The sequence below is a fragment of the Hemiscyllium ocellatum genome, chromosome 14 (assembly GCF_020745735.1).
Source record: "Hemiscyllium ocellatum isolate sHemOce1 chromosome 14, sHemOce1.pat.X.cur, whole genome shotgun sequence".
Taxonomy (NCBI): domain Eukaryota; kingdom Metazoa; phylum Chordata; class Chondrichthyes; order Orectolobiformes; family Hemiscylliidae; genus Hemiscyllium; species Hemiscyllium ocellatum.
The window spans coordinates 42,773,323-42,791,371 of NC_083414.1; the positions used below are offsets into that span (position 1 = coordinate 42,773,323).

At 37.2% G+C, this 18,049-nt stretch overlaps 1 protein-coding gene across 3 annotated transcripts in view; it reads right to left on the reverse strand.

The window, feature by feature from the left end:
• Positions 1-1,717: 1,717 nt before the first annotated feature.
• magi1b (membrane associated guanylate kinase, WW and PDZ domain containing 1b) overlaps positions 1,718-18,049 on the reverse strand; it is a 443,982-nt gene continuing 427,650 nt past the window's right edge. For all 3 annotated transcript variants that reach the window (XM_060835674.1, XM_060835673.1, XM_060835672.1), the window contains one exon: positions 1,718-3,995. In XM_060835674.1, the coding sequence (XP_060691657.1) occupies positions 3,241-3,995 (755 nt within the window). In that variant the 3' untranslated portion in view covers positions 1,718-3,240. The remainder of the gene's footprint in view (positions 3,996-18,049) is intronic.

Below are 18,049 nucleotides of genomic sequence, written 5' to 3' on the forward strand. Positions count from 1 at the left end.
CTTATAAATGTGAGGTAATGGACTTTGGAAATAACAAGACAAGGGAATACTCAATGAATGTCAGGAGACTAGTACTTGGGGTACTTGCCCACAGGTCCCTGAAGGTAGCAGGGCAGGTTAAATAACATAGTTAAGGAGGCAGATGGGACACTTGCTTATATCAGGTATGGGATTGACTATAAGAGCAGGAGGTTATGTTGGAGCTGTACAAAGGTTTGGTTACCCCACAGCTGGAATTCCGTGTGCAATCCTGGACACTGCACAATAGGAAAGATGTGATTGCACTGGAGGTGATGCAGAGGAGATTCGTCAGGTTGTTGCCTGGGGTGGAGTGGTTTAGTTGTGAAGAGTAGCTGCATAAGCTCAGATTGTTTTGTTTTAGAGCAGTGAAGGCTGAGGGGAAACCTGACTGAAGTGTATAAGGTTATGAGGGGTACAGACAATATGGTTAGGAAGCACCTGTTCCCCTTATTGAAGGGGGAGCAAGGGGCAACATTTTTAAGGTGATTTAGAGGGGATTTGATGATTTTTTTTCACCCAGAGCATAGTGGGAGTCTGGAGGGTAGATGAAGTGGACAACCTCACAACCTTTAAAAACTACTCAGATGACACTTGAAACATCATAATATTCATAGTTATGAGCCAAGTAGTGGGAAGTGAGACTAGTGTAGATTCAGGGTACCTTTACTTGGGGCAGACTTGATGGGCCGAAGAGCTTTTCTATGCTGTATGATTCTATGATAATACAGCTCAAGTACTGAGTTCATATCTTGAAGGCAACACTTAAAGATGTCATTTAATCTTCAAGACTTATCAATATATTATTTGCACATATCTGTCAGTGTTGTTCTGGTTGTATTTATCTTCCCAGTTAATGAAACAGTTATCAACCAAAAAAAACTGCATATATTATTTCAAATGTAAATACATCTTAGGCTGGCATCTTTCATTTTGTAACTATGGGCATATTTATTAACAAACAAAGAAAATAATTCCAAAGCCATTAACTGATTTATTGTTCTCAAACTGTCATTTTTTAAAATTATACTTTGGGATCATGGATTAGTGCTCAATTAATAATCATGTGCTTTCTGCCATTCTTTAAGACAACGTTCTCATTTCATTAGTGAAAACTTAAGAATTTATCAAAGAGAATTTAAACCATGATCAAGAGATCTCTTACTGTGGAAGAAAACAATCTATTTTTCACCAGGAAACCATGCATGAATTGTATCAGAACTGTACACACAAACTGAGGTGAACAATTACAATTACTGTCACTGTAAGCATTCTCATTTGTATCTATAGAAGTTGCAGACAAATTTGCCATGCAAGACTATTGTGCAAATGGATTCTCTTCCTTCTGTGAAGCCAACATTAAAAATCCATTGTTGGTAAGCTGCTGCACACTAGGACATTTCTAATGATTTTAAAGATTCGGCACTGATGAAAAGACAAGTTGTCAGGCCCAACTTTGCACATTTATTTTTAATGCCAATTACTTGCTGCAACTTTACCTCTTCCTCCATGTATTTCTAGCTTATCTGATCCAAGGCGCACACAATAAAACAATGTAAAGTGAGGTAACAGTGGAACATTAAACATTGTTTTTCAGTATCCTTTAAAAATAAAGCTTCGCAGATAGTTGAAGATAGTAGGAAACAGATAGGTCCTTTATAACAATCATCAACACTAAATTGATGAATTTGTATGGAAAACTTTATTTGATAATAAAAATAGCATTCACAGACTCCTTTTCGTAGCTACATATACATTGTGATCTGTTTAAGGGATTGGGGTGGGGAGGCGAAGAAGCTATACGAATAATATTAACATCTACATACTATACTGCACTATACTAAAGTTATGTATATAGCCACATGGATCAAGCTACGAACAATGTAGTATTTATATATGCATAGTGTTTTATAAAAAGATTTGCCCATATATTGCTTTCAATCTACACAGCAGAACATTAGGCCTATAGCACATTGCAAGAATTAATGCTTAAAGAACACAGACTGCATACAAGTGTTTCATAATATACAGGCAGGTTCACCATCAAGAAATAGAATTTCAAAACCAACAAAAACTTAATAATTACTGATAGAGTATTCCTTTTGAAAACAGTTTTATATACCTGAATCATTTTACTTTAAAATATGTCCCATAAATCAGTTTGTTCAATTTCTGAAATATAAACACTATCACATTCCTCACAACTAGTTTTGCCATAGTTTCACTCTTTTTACAAGAAAGGCAACATTTCCAACAGGCTCTATTAATTACAATTTAAACTTTGTACACAAGATGGTTAGTCATACATTTGTACAGTACCATGGCAACAACAGTGATAAAACTTGCAATGCTTACTTTCGTGTTGTAATGGAAATGTGAACAGTATACATATACACACACTGAAGCACTGAAAGCAGTTCACTTAGTGGTTCAACAATAATGAAGAGCTTCTTCATGGCTCAGCTAGGCAGTTTCTCCTCTCATTTTTCAAGCAGTGCCACAGCAGACCTTCACCACACAGTCCCCCTTTGCAATTGGCTTAGAAATTATCAAATTAATTTACATGACTATTCCACTTCAAATCTTGAATATACCACCTGTTTAAAATTGTTGCTAAAGTCTGCAGTCTCTTTAGCCATTTTTCTATTAATCTAAACACACTCTCCTTCATGAGTATATCAATATCATGAGTCATATTACTCCAGATTAGAAGCTTGCTCTTCTTTTATGGTTTGATCAGCAATTTACCAGCTTAAACTATACCATATCCATCAATTCTTAGATGTTTCAGAAAGCGTCCAAACCTTGTGTGTGATATAGAAAAATACTTCATATTAAAATGGCATAGTGTTTCGACAAAGTGCAATTATTTTGTGCTAATGTCGTCTGGTTTCATTACAATATTGGAGACACCCCAAAGACTAACAAAATATCTGGCAAGTTATCTAAAATCAATAATACAATTAAGGCTTACATTTCACATGTAATGTCAATACTATTTTCCTTTTGAGCAATCCCTAGCTTTTGTTGGGTCAGGCACATTTTACTGTTAACATTTTCCTGACGTATGTACAGTGTCATTTTTGTTTGTAGTCTTCTTTTTACATTAATAGGCCTCTAGTCTTTTCAAGCTGACAAGCAATGATCAACTTTGGATCTATTCGGAGAACCTATGTTGCCCATTTAGACGGAACTTGACTTTTCCAGTGCATAATCCTTCATTTAGATGCTGAGATCAGTGCTGCATTCTCGAATAGCCTTCCTTCTAGGCTGTGGGGATTGCCTAGAACTTCTAATAAAGTCATTTTTCTCCATGTTATGTTCATCTCTGTGCCTTGATCTTTCATCAGCTTTGCTTCTTTTTTCAGGTGATCTGTCTCTTTTTGCGTCCAATGATCTATGCCGCCTTCTCTCAGGTGACCGCTCTCTTCTTCTCTCAACTGTTGTTTCTTTCCGCCTGTAAGGTGACCTTTCTCTTGTTCTGTCAGGTGACCTCTCCCTCCTCCTATCAGGCAAATCTTGCCATCTCCCTTCAGGTGACCTTTTTCTCCTTTCATAATGTCCCTCTTTGTATCTGCCAAGAGATCTTTCATTCCGTTCCATATCTTGAGCAGTCATCATTGATATTTCCCTACCTCTTTCAAGAGACCTTTGATGGTAGCCATTTTCTGGTTTTCTTTCTTGACGCTGTTTCCTCTCAGGTGATCTGTCCTTCCTCCTTGCCGGTCCATTTTCTTTCCTTTTGGAAGTACCATTCCAGGTTGTAGTGTGGTGTTCCTTGGTTGGTCTGCTGTGATCTTTTCTGCCTATTGGCTCTTCTTGTTCACTAATCCTCCTTTCCCTGTGCTGTGATGATTTGTGAATTTCTGGTGGATAATTGGGTTCCAGTGATGGATGAGGTCGTCTTTCTGATAAATATTTCACTTCCGGTACATTTTGTGAACCTGTTGTGGAACTGCCCCTGTCATTGTTTGGGTCTGGAAGATAAAAGGAGGAAAATAATAGTACTTCATAAGAGTAACACCTTTGAACACAGTCATGCTATTAAAAAGCACCTACTAACGCACCTGTTCCTAACAACAGTTTTATCCTCGAACCCAATCTTCTGTAAGACTTTCCACCTCTCATTGTGAATAATAACTTGTTAATTAGCTGCAAGCACTTTATTAAATTAAAAACCTTAAATTCAACTCCAGTTGACTGCAATTTGCCTTTTAATATATTAAATGCCATAAACATTTTAGCATTCTCAATGTAGCATATGCTAATATGAAAACATTGCTACATAAGATGATACTTAAAAGGACATTTGCTTTGCACAACAGTATTAATAACTAGTTCTACATTCAGCATAATACAAGATGGATGATGAATAAGGCATTCTGCTTATCTTGAAGTTGCACAATGGGATTCTAAGTTACTGATGAAATTACTTTCACTTATAGCTTCTCTATCCACTGGTTTAGTAAAGGTGCTACTCTATGTACTTTCAAAAGGCTAAACATCAAAAGTAGTGCAAAGAGGAAATTCAGACAAAGGCTTACCCTAGGGGGTCATTTCAAAAGTCACGCATCTTAACATTAACCTCAAGACAGCCTGATTAGGCAAGTTATTTCAAGATAAACATCTAAGCCAGCCATTCTCAACAGGGGGCCTTAGGGGCCCTGGCACATTTGAAGGGGGCCACAAATTGTGAAATGATTTTCTGTCTATCTGTTTGTGTTGTATCCCTGTTTGAAAGGGAGGGCCCTGGAACCGGAGAAGAGCTTCTCGGGGGTTAGTGGCCAAAAAACGGTTATGCACACACATTCAAAACAATGTATTTTGTACAGGCTTTTGCACTGACCACAATTCAAACTGATTTTGGCACATTTCATATAAAACTTTGACACAACTGTAGGCATTGTTAGGGATATGCAATATTTGTAGGGTAAAAAAGAGAGTTTGGAATACCTTCATTATTCCAATGCGCGACAACAGATTTACATAGTGGCATTATTCAAGTAGTCTTTTGTAAAATATTGACCCTCTCCTGCTTTTTAAATTACTCGCAGATTTTGTGAGGATTCAGTGATTCCTGAATTCTGAATGATGAGGGACCACAAATTTCAAAATGCAGCTGACTCACTGGAGGGTTATGCATAAACCCATTGATGAATACCTTTCCAGTAGGACAGTCATCCAGTGATATGGCCATTAGGTAGTGACATTTCCTAAACTATTAGATCTGCACCTACATAGCAGTGGATTGCAGCATTTACCTCAGGCTGAAGCAAATCTTAAATGACACAGTTATTTCAGCAAAAAAAAGTCCAAATAAATCAATCCTTTTAAGTCAGAAATAATGTCAATCAAAGCTTTGATGAAGAAAGTTAATTTGTGACATCTGGCTGTATGCCTTTGATGCTTTGCTGCATTTAAAAATTGGTCAATTCTCAGCATATATAGGTAGAATGCAACAAGGAACCAGAGTGGAGATAAACTAATTGCTGCTCAGGAACTTACTGTTTAATTCCAATATTACTTTATATCAAGAGTTAATGTTTCAATGTTACAATGTTGTTGACAATTAACCACAATATATATTTATATTGCAATTGAAGTCTGACAATTTGTTGCCTTGTGGAATATTCCTAAATATATTTCTCCTGTTTGTAATTTATACAAAATAATATATTTTCTCCATGGAGAAAATGACAATATAGCCCTACATGTCATCCATTGCACCTTCATATCCTATCTTTTTTGACTTACGATATGTGGCCAATGCTTTGATTGTCAAGCCTCACTAGCAATATGAACATATTAACTTATGAATTTGGAGCAGGAGCAGGCCACTCAGCCCGGAGTCTGCTCCACCATTCAGTAAGATGATAACTGATCTTAGCACTCCATATTCCCATCCACCCTGATAACCTTTCACCCCCTTGTTTATCAAGCATCTATTTACCTTAAAATTATTCGAAGACTCCATTTCCACATTTTTCAGGGAGAGTTCCAAAGACACCCAAAGCTCAGAAGAAAAATTCTCCTCACCTTGTCTTAAATGATGATATCTTTAACAGTGATCCCTTCTTCTAGATTTTCCCACAATTGGAATCATACTTTCCATATCTGCCCTGTCAAGTCCCTTTAGGGATTCATATTTGAAACAAGTCATCTTTTTTACTTCTAAATGCCAGCCGATACATACTTAGTCTTTCCAACCTATTCTCATAAGAAAACTCATCCAGTCTAGACACTGGTACGACAAACTTTCTTCAGACTGCTTCCAACATATTGAACATCCTTCCTTAAACAGGAGACTGTACATAGTACTCCAGATATAGTCTCATCTGAACTGAAGTATAACCTCCAGATTTTGTATTCAACTCCACTTGTAATTGTAAAAAGAAACAATTTTAAATGAAAAAAAATCAATATTTAGTGTGTAGTATGAGCACAAAGTATAAATTATACCATATGCACGAGTGAATTTAAAATGCATCATAATCTTAGGTTCCACATGCTAATCATCTTAAACAGTTCAAATTTAACATATGTAATGAGTGACACTTCAAGGTCTTGACTGGCTAATTGTTTTCTAGTTCACTTACAAATGCCCACTGTCCTCTATTATATACATATTTGACAGAAATATTTTGACATAATCAAGTGTAGGTTAATTTTTCTGTAAACCATGTGGCAAGGTGCCATAAATAATAAATGAATTTGTGGACATTATGCACCATGACCTTCAGCTTCAAGCATAAACCAGAATAGCAACATTTAAACTTCAAGTATATTGACATGTGGGCCAACTGGAGACATTGTGCAAGATCTCCCTATACACTAACAAACTCCTAAACTCCAGTCTGATGGGTTCAACAGATGCTCAAAATCCACTTGAACCTTATTCTCACAATTTATAATGTCTGAAAACCTTGACCAACTTACAGACTTGTACTCACTTCCCACATTTTCTTCTGTAAGAGCTTCAGGCAGTTTAAATTTATGAATTGCTAAAAATGTAATAGCATGTCCAATAATAGTATTGGATACTGATCTCCACAGCTGTTCATATTTTATACAGGTCTTTCTACTATAACGCATGTTTTGTTAATGTGAATCCGCTGTAACACAATTGACAAATTGGGGATACTTTCTAACGCATGAACTTTTAACATGTGTTGGCTGTAACGTGATTACATTGCCAACACTTTGAGCTCTATTTCTGAAATGTGATTTTTCTATAACACAGGGTTGCACAAGAACACAACCATCACATTATAGAAGAAATACCTGTACTGGACATCAATTCATAAAATTTTTCGTACTCAATTCCATGAATGCCATGAACAGAATACATCTATTCCATTTGTGCATGGTTATAATGTAAGCAAATCCACAACATATGCCCCAGATAAAAACTTATGTCTGTAACTTTCCGTGTAATTGTGCTACAAGTGAAATAGACTGTAATAAATTCAAACTTCCTGTGGATTCTACACCCAATGATTCAAAGTTGACTTTGCATTGGTTGCTGTTATGATTTTATTTAAGTCTAAGTTAGAATTAAAATATTGTAGTATTTGGACAGCAGCATACAATGAACAATTGAGGTTTATGTTATCTGCAATAATACTTTGAGTAAAAAATGTTGTTAATACCACATTCCTATTACTCAAATACGGTGTCCTTTATGATCTTACAATACTGAGAATGATCCAAACCTACGGGATTATACCCTTAAACTGATACTGCAGAGAAATCCATCCAAACATAAGAAATGCCAGTTCTCTAATCAAGCAGGAGCCTTGTGCTTTCATCATCTGTTTTTAACCTTAACTCGACATTTTCCTTTACTGATTTTCTATACTCAACATTGATAAATCCAGGACTTTGTGGATAGCCAGATTTCCAATAGTAAAGAAAACTTCAATAACTTCCTCTAATTTGAACATATTAACCAATATACATAGTAATCTTAATACTAAAATGAAATCTAACAAAGCTTAATGCTGAGAAATAGCAAAGAGAAAGGTAATTTACATTTGTGTTATATTCCAACAACTTACAAGAGTTTGAACATGCCTAAAAAGATGACAAACGTGTCTGTAAACAGCTGATTTTCCTCATGCAATTTTGCTCTTTCTTCCAACAATAAATATTTCTTGAATGATCACAAGACGACTTGTAATTGTACATTATTCTGACAGTCTGAAAGCTATGGATTTTTTTTAGAATAATCAATTTAACAAAAAGCATCAGGTCATTTTCCTTGTACAACGTCTAATCACTTAAAATATCCTTATTAACCTTTATTTTACAATATATAGAAATGGAAATATGGCTTTAGATAGTGAATGCTCCTCAGAAAGAATGTGTTAGAATTTTTTGGCTGACAGGGGTCTTGGTCCACAGGAGAGTCAGAGATGCATGGTGGAATCAATGCAAGCACTTAAGTGGCTACCATTGAACTTTCCCCATAATTGAGGTCCCCAGTGACAGAAATCCAATCTGCCAGAAGGTGCTGGTCAATCACAATTAGAGGGGTGACACCAAAGCATGGACCAGAGGCCTGCGGGACTGCAGACACAGAATAGTGATAAGGGTGATCTTCATGAAAGAAGGGGCAGGATACTGACTTTCAGTACTCCTTCTTGATGCTGGTTCCCTGATCAGCCAAATATGGGACATCGTTTCAACAGTTTGCAGAGAATGTGGAAAAGGCACGTCATGCCTGTTAAATCCCTGAGGCACTGCTAAAATGGGTGGTCTCAGGGAAAAAGGATGCCAATTGGTTCATTAATGAGCTTCTCACCAACATCCCCCACCACCAGAAGACTGATTGAATAAGTAGGCCTGGCTGACATTTTTCTGTTACGACAAGCTGCATTAAATCTAGCTCAATGTGCTTCTTCAATGAAGTAACTTTAACAAGGCATAAGATTAAGGGACACCATTATTTTTTACAGACCTGACTAAACACTAAACATTGCACATATTAATTTAGGTATCTTTGTAAAAGTACAGTTAAATCTTACTTGCATGGAATAGTATATGTGCAATTTACGTTAGCTAGCCAAAATTGAGATTTAAACATAAAAACTCTGTCCTCACAAATAACGATTTGGAGCTGCTGGTGTTAGACTGGAGTGGGCAAAGTTAAAAATCACACAACACCAGGTTATAGTCCAACCTCAAAACCTGCATAAATTCATGTAAGATTCTGTAAGTCCCACTTTAGAAATTGAATCAGTCTCACTTAACAATGGGACACAGACTGACTTTAACCTCGCACCTTTAAGGCATTGTCTGAGCTAAGATGGCACTTACTGTTAGAAAAGCTAAAGCTATTTTGAGAATGTAACTTAAAAGGAGTTCTGGGATTTACATATTAAAAAACTGAAACTAGCATATTCCATTCTAAAAGATGAAAGACAAATCTAAATTTATTTAATATATCATTACGGCTCCATGGCACTGTCACACTTTTGCTATAAATTCTGGTGTCTTGTGATCCTGTACTCCACAACCACCTGATGAAGGAGCAGCACATCGAAAGCTAGTGCTTCCAAAGAAACCTGTTGGACGACGTGTTGTGTGATTTTTAACTTTGCTCATCAACTACAGATGTATTGGCTCAGAGGTGTTAGAAGAGCTGATTTTCTTTTGGTGAAGTGAACAGATAACAGTCAGATCCCAACAAACAGACAGATGGCTGATATTTAGGTTGGAATAGTCCATTGCCAGTTTCATTATAAGTTAATTGTAATTTGTTTCAACCATTCTTTCAATTTTCAACATAATCTGAAAAACATTGTGGATTGCTCACACCATTAAATAGATATTGTACTTCCATCAGACTAATCCAAACTGCCTTAATGCATGGTTTGTTCAGCCTTCCATAGTTGACTGTTATTTGGAGTTGAAGTAAAATGTTTGTTAATATATACAGTGGGAAATAGGCATGAAATAGATTTTAATCGGGATTGTTGTGATATATAATTTTATTAGTTTATGTTTTAAAAACAGTGAACTGTCCTAAACATTTCAATCAGAATTTAACGTTTGCTGAACAATTTAGCTGCATTTTAAAATAATGTAAAATGATGGCTGTATACACAATTTGAATATATTGGTCAATCATTTAGATATTTTTGATTAAATTTAGTTTGAGTTGACCAATGTTAAATTGTTCAAACAAAAGTAGTGTGATGCTATAATTACCTTGATGTTAGGTTTAAATAAAGGTAAGCTAGGTTTATATATGCTAAAACATGATGTCAATGAGAGAACATTCATTTACATCTGTCTATACGAACAAAGAGAATTGCTCAGTGAAATGAAACCCCATTACTGCTAGTATTTAGCAATACTACTACAGTGCAAGTCACATGACATTCCAGCCAGCCAAGTCCCTGATTATTTTGAGCTTATAGATCTTTCATAACATGTTGAGGATTTTTGGTATATGCAATGCACCGTAAAAGATGAGGAGATGATTTTGGAGTCTGTAGGATGCTGCAGCTCTTACAATTAAGCACTGGTTATACCAGAAACTGCATCTGTGATGAATATAACAGTAGATTACAATGTAATATATTCTATGCACCGGGGTCTTTGTAAAACCAGAGCACAATCTCTTTATCAGCATTGGCTTTACTTTCTATTTCATAATATTGGCTAATGAAATGTACTGCATTATAATATTTTCCTATATGTATCACAAATTAAGGTTATCCCACAATACTGTACTGCAAATACAGCAACCTGCATATGGCAGCTTCATAATTCTTTGAAAAATAATTAGAAATAATTAGATTTATTTTCATCTTCATTTTGTCTCTTAAAATATCTTCCTGCAATAGAGAGAGAAACACATTGTATGGATGCGCTGAGTGTTTGAGATAAAAGACTATTGCCAACAGTATGAGAATATTCAAATTGAGGAACTGGAAACTAAACATTACTAAAATAGTCCATTAATGAAAAGAAACATTTAAAAAATGTATCTGAGAGGAAAAAGGAATTAATGAAACTTCAAGGAGATGCCTTTCTGTCAAGAGTTTAAATGCTGTTTTGTACTTAGCTGGAATGGGGTACAATTTGAGTGGCAGAAATAGTCTAGGAATTCAAATTAATATAAATATTTGCAGATTAGAAAATCTCATTTTCATTCTGCACTTGTAGAGATTAGTTATAGAATGCAGCATTTGCATCACAGTGGCTGCTGATAAATGAACATCTAATTATTGCATGCTAGACTAGACAGATGAGAGCACACCTCCAAGATAATAGTACACAGAAGAATATAGTTGAACTCAGAAAAGTAATATCTACCTGGTTCTTTTATCTTTCAAAAAGATTAAAAGAAACAAATGGATTTCTAAAATAGCAGTGAATTAACTTATTGCACAAGCCTATGGTGAAATATTCAGTAGTAATAGGGAAGTTTTAACATGGGGGAGCTGGTGGGATTGGATGCATTTGTGATGATGGAGTGGAGGGTGAGGGGAGAAACTGTGTGTTAGGTAAAGCACATCCACCAATTCACTGCTTTCAACCTTCTACTCAAGTGGTGGGAAGCCAATCCATTCTTAGGCTGGCATCTTAAGTAAGTCAATATGACAGGAGACATCAGATGTTGCATATATGGCAGGGTTTTTTTCAAACCGGGCTGACCAGCAGCTGCAGCAAGGGCGAGGACACACACATGGAACATTCTTTCTTTCCACTTGAGCGCAACTTTTTATCTTCAAGCAGCCGGAGCATCGGATTCTGAATTCCGCCTCATTCTCCAAACCCTCTCCCACCCCACCCCCACACACACACACCTTGGGACTGGACTGTACCAACCACAAGATGGTAACATTCCATAATCTCCCAGGGATATGGTTTGGACGGGCTTGTGATTAAATCCACATTTGCTCCCCTCCAAAAACCCTATCATCTCCAGGTTGGTAATCAGACCTACTTGCTCCCTGCCTGACTGTAAAGTGAGCCTATCAATCAGGCTGACTTAAGAGTGGGGAACGTTTTGGTAATATCAGATGTATGTTGTCAATTTAAAACTGAGCAATGTGTGTAGCAATACTGGGTTTCATACACACCCCAACAGTTTCCTGCTCACAGTGGGGCTAAGAGTTAAAATGTCCCCCTGTATACTTCATTGGTTGAAACAAAAATAACACTTGCGCACAACAATACAATATTAAGAAAAAAATTAATAAATTCAAGTGTATTCTTCTGTTCCATCACTTTTTGAAAACTCTTTATTAGCATTTCCATTGTGAGCTTTCATAGTCACTATCGAGGAAGAGAGGCTAGTGCATTTAATAAGTTGGTTATGCAGGGGATCTCATTTTGGCAATGAATCTCAGGATACATAATCTTCATGTGCTGACGATAGCTAAACTCTAGTATTTATCAACTACTTAATTAATTGCTAAGAATTCATTGCACAGTTCATCCAACATTCAATTCCACTAAAGGTAACAGCACTGACCAGAGGATCAGGTATCCAACCTGCAGCCAATGCAATGGTACTCCTTTTTCGCTAATGTCCGAAGTCAAACTCTACTCCATTGAGTGCAAGCCAGACACTTCTTCAAATGAAGTTTGAGAAAATCTGACCCTTATTACTCATTTCTGTGCTCTCACTCTCCTGCAGCTTCAAGTGTCTGGTTACATACATGGATTGATATTGGTTTGGAAGCAGCTTTCCTACTTTTTCTGCCATAATTTGAAGAAACAAGAAAAAAAACTTTACATTTTTTTAAAGGAAGAAAATGATCCTTTTCTGAGCCTCGCCAATTGAAAATAACACATCATTATCAGTAAATGTAAGAAAAAGGCAATTTAGAATGAAAACTACAATTTTCCTACTAAGAATAATGAATTAATAATTTGTGCCATCAGAAAATACCTCCTCACCATTTTCTACTGTAATGCAACAAATTCCATATGTGTAAATAGATCATTAGGAGGATATGGAATATAAAGAGATGGCCCACTGTATGTATATTTTGTGACAAAAAAGTTAATATTTGGAACTGCCAAAATCTCACTTGCCATGTGAGAGTTGAAAAGGCTCCACAAAAGGGCATTAAATATCCAATTCAATCAGTAACAGGTCTCATACGGGGATGACATCATTCACACAAAATTAGTGTGTAGCAAGCCTTAAGAAAAATAACCTTCAAACATTCAAACCATTCAATACTAATAAAGATTCAAAATTTATTGGAATGAAAGAAATTGATATTTATGGAAGGAAGTGGGCGCACAACTTTTATATTGTTTTAAGATGATGGCGAGTTGACACAGTGCAGTGCTGATTCTTGTTCTTCTTTAAAGGCAGGGCTTCCTATCATAAATACTGCTAGGAACAGAGTTGTACATAATTTACAAGTTCAATTTTATTCAATCTTTGCTCACTGAACAATAAGGAGAAAGTGAGGTCTGTAGATCCTGGAGATCAACTGAACAACAAGAAAGAAAAGCACTTTCTTCTGGCTGATAACAGCAACAAGACGTCTGGAAAATTGGAGAGCAGGTGCAGAGGGGTCGGAGAACAACAGAGAAAAAGTTAAAGGGCAGCTATATGGCAACCAGCAGATGATGCCACACGTTTACAACAACTTGACAAATTGGATTGACAGTATGTTGAAATTTCTCCCACCTAACAGTTAGCTTTCTTTGCAAAAACCACAATAAAGTGTCACTCTTGATACAATCCATCTGACTATTCCTTAGTGGACTGTTTGTAATTGAGCCGACACAACTTTCCAAGCTCCCCTGCTAACCTTCTATTAAAGCCTTGATGGACAATCAGGAAAATCCATGCACAAATAGCACTTTTCACTTCTAATGATTCTAAGTGTTTCCAGCACTTGCAGCAATTTCTTATTTATTCCTCCTTTCTTGAGGCTGCATTTATTGTAAAATGTTTGGAAAAACTGGTTAATTTGTTCAATTATGTACATGCAAATTCATTTTTATTGATAAATTTAATCAAAATAATATTGCATAATTGAATCAATATGTGGACACAGGCAGTCATAGGTCAGTTTGGTATGTAGAAAGATTCTTCTACTAAAAAAAACTTTGCATTGATTTGCACAGAAATAAGCTGTAATTCCATAAAATCTAAATACCCAATAGTAGGAGGGTGTATATGCATTGACAGCATACAGATTGTGTGCAAAACATATTGGTTTGACATATTTTCTCACTTTAGTGACTAAAGGAAAATAGATCTGAAAATCTGATTAGTTCCTAATTTATTTTTGTTTTGTTTTGCTTAACGAGGGCAAAAATTTAAAGTGATATTTCAAACAATTAAAACCATTCTGAAATTGGCAAAAGGGGAAAAGATAAGGTAATCATAAAAACCCATGGGAAACAAACTGAACCAGGGATTACTAAATACAAACATTTTAAATATGTTCACACTATTTTGTTCTGTTACCAGAGAATGCAGGAAGGGAAAAGCTCCATGGACCAAACTTCATTGGGCTACCTTTTTCATGACAGCACAAATGTTTTACTGGGTCCCACTGAAATATTTAACCAGCAGACATCTGTATTTAAACTGAAGCAAGTCACTCATTCTTGCTTTACTAATCTCTATCCTAGACAATTTCGTAACTGTTGAACTATGAGAGATGAAGGGGTGAAATTAATTTCCTTTGAACCATGTATTGTTTACAGCCTTAATGGCACTGTTAATGAACAAGTGAAGCTGACCATCTCAAAATTTTAGCTGCTAGGACACCTAACAGACTTGCTCCACTTGGCTAGTAAGTTTGAAAGACTAATACGCAACTCTCATTTGAAATATTAGAGGATCACTGTACATACGTTTCCAGCAAAATAATAACATATTTTCCAGCTCACAAACATGTGGTACATGTTAAAACAGCACCAGCTTCTAAATGGAATAAAATGGGAATTGCTAATAAGAATTCTTATTCAAATCTGAGAGATGTTTTAACTGGGTTAAAAAGACTGCAGTAAGGTCCTGCTAGTAGAGGTCAGGTAAAGTTGTAAAGTCAAAGCATATGGAATCAGAGGACAAGCAGCATAGTGGAGAGCAAATTGGTTAGACAGAAAACAGAGAATAATAGTCGTTACTCAGATGATTGCGAGATGTTGGTAAGTAATGATTCACAGGAATTGACGCCGGGAACAATATCACTTACTCTTATCTATAGATGATTTGGACATGGAAAAATAATAACAATAGTTAGGGATGACACCAAATTTGGGGAAATAGTTAATACAGATGTGTGTTGCAACAAAATACAAGAGAACATCAAACCTGTTGGCAATTGGAAGGTAGTGTGCTTTTCTATCAAGAATAAGATAGTTACCTAGTCAGACAGTCATAGAGATGTACAGCACGGAACAGACCCTTCAGTCCAACTGATCAGTCATGCTGACCAGATATCCCAACTCAATCTAGTCCCACCTGCCAGCACCCATCCCGTATCCCTCCAAACTCTTCCTATTCATATACCCATCCAAATGCCTCTAAAATGTTGCAACTGTACTAGCCTCCACCACTTCCTCTGGCAGCTTATTCCATACACACAGCACCCTCTGCATGAAAGCGTTGCCCCTTAGGTCCCTTGTATATCTTTCCCCTTCCACCCTAAATCTATACCCTCTAGATCTGGACTCCACCACCCCAGGGAAAAGACTTTGTCTATTTATCCTATCCATGCCCCTCATGATTTTGTAAACCTATATAAGATCACCCCTCAACCTCCGAAGCTCCAGGCAGAACAACCCCAGCCTATTCAGCCTCTCACGATAGCTCAAATCCTTCAACCCTGGCAACTTCCTTGTAAATATTTTCTGAACCCTTTCAAGTTTCACAACATCTTTCCGATAGGAAGGAGATCAAAATTCCAGGCAATATTCCAACAGGGCCTAACCAATGTCCTATACAGCCACAATATGACCTCCCAACTCCTGTAGTCAATACTCTGACCAATAAAGGAAAGCATACCAAATGCCTTCTTCACTATCCTATCTTCCTGCGACTCCACTTTCAAGGAGCTATGAACCTGCACTCCAAGTTCTCTTTGTTCAGCAACACTCCCAAGGACCTTACCATAAAGTGTATAAACCCTGCTAAGATTTGCTTTCCCACTTCTCAGCCCACTGGCCCATCTGATCAAGGTCCCGTTGTAATCTGAGGTAACCCTCTTCGCTGTCCACTGCACCTCCAATTTTGGTGTCATCTGCAAACTTACTAACTATACCTATGTTCAGATCCAAATCATTCATATAAATGATGAAAAGTAGTGGACCCTGCACCGCACCTGTGGCACTCCACTGGTCACAAGTCTCCAGTCTGAAAAACAACGCTCCACCACCACCCTCTGTTTTCTACCTTTGAGCCAGTTCTGTATCCAAATGGCTAGTTCTTCCTGTATTCCATGAGATCTAATCTTGCTAACCAGTCTCCCATGGGGAACCTTATCAAGTGCCTTACTGAAGTCCATATAGATCACATCTACTGCTCTGCACTCATCAATCCTCTTTGCTACATCTTCAAAAACTCAGTCAGGTTTGTGAGACATGATTTCCCACGCACAAAGCCATATTGACGATCCCGAATCAGACCTTGCCCTTCCAAATACATGTACATCCTGTCCCTCAGGATTCCCTCCAACAACTTGCCCACCACCGACGTCAGGCTCACTGGTCTATAGTTCCTTGGCTTGCCCTTACCACCCTTCTTAAACAGTGGCACCACGTTAGCCAACCTCCAGTCTTCCGGCACCTCACCTGTGACTACTGATGATACAAATATTTCAGTAAGAGCCCATCGATCGCTTCCCTAGCCTCCCACAGAATTCTAAGGTACACCCGATCAAGTCCTGGAGATTGATCCACTTTTATGCATTTCAAGACATCCAGCACTTCCTCCTCTACAATATGTACATTTTTCAAGATGTTACTATCCATTTCCTACATTCTATATCTTCCAAGTCCTTTTTCATAGTAAATACTGTTGCAAAATACACATTTAGTATCTCCCACATTTTCTGCGGCTCCACAGAAAGTTTTGGAAATTAAGAATCTAAATGGTGCACAGGTTTTAAAGAATCCAGAAATAAATTTGAGAATTATTGAAGGTGACAATACAGATTAACAAAGCAATAAAAGTATCAACCAAATACTGGGGTTAACTTCTGGTGGAATCTAATTTATAAAGCAAAGAAGTTATGTCGATCTTATATAGAACCTTGATGAAGCAACTTGCCTGCAATAATTCGTGAAAAAGATATAGAAACACTGGAAAAAATGTGAAAAAAATGCATTATATAAGAACTTAATAGGAGCAGTAGGCCATCCAAACCCTTCAGTACTTGCTACAACATTTTATAAAATCACAGTCTATGTGTGACTGCAGCTCTGCTTTCCTGCCTTGTCCAATTGGTAGTTTGAAAGTACATACATATTAGATTAGATTACTTACAGTGAGGAAACAGGCCCTTCGGCCCAACAAGTCCACACCGACCTGCCGAAGCGCAACCCACCCATACCCCTACATTTACCCCTTACCTAACACTACGGGCAATTTAGCATGGCCAATTCACCTGACCCGCACATCTTTGGACTGTGGGAGGAAACCGGAGCACCCGGAGGAAACCCACGCAGACACGGGGAGAACGTGCAAACTCCACACAGTCAGTCGCCTGAGTCGGGAATTGAACCCGGGTCTCAGGCGCTGTGAGGCAGCAGTGCTAACCACTGTGCCACCGTGCCGCCCACTAATAGTGATAATACCAAACTTGTAAAAGGATTAGAAAGACTGAATAGATTTGAACAATTAAAAAAAATTGAGACAGCCCAGTAATAGTTTTCAAGGTTATGTTGTCACTAAAGAATAGAAAGTGATGTTTCCGCATGTGAATAAAGTCCAAACTTGACCAAAATAGGAGATAAGATTAGAGTGCCGCTGGAAAAGCACAGCAGGTCAGGCAGCATCGGAGGAGCAAGAAAATTGACGTTTTGGGCAGGATCCCTT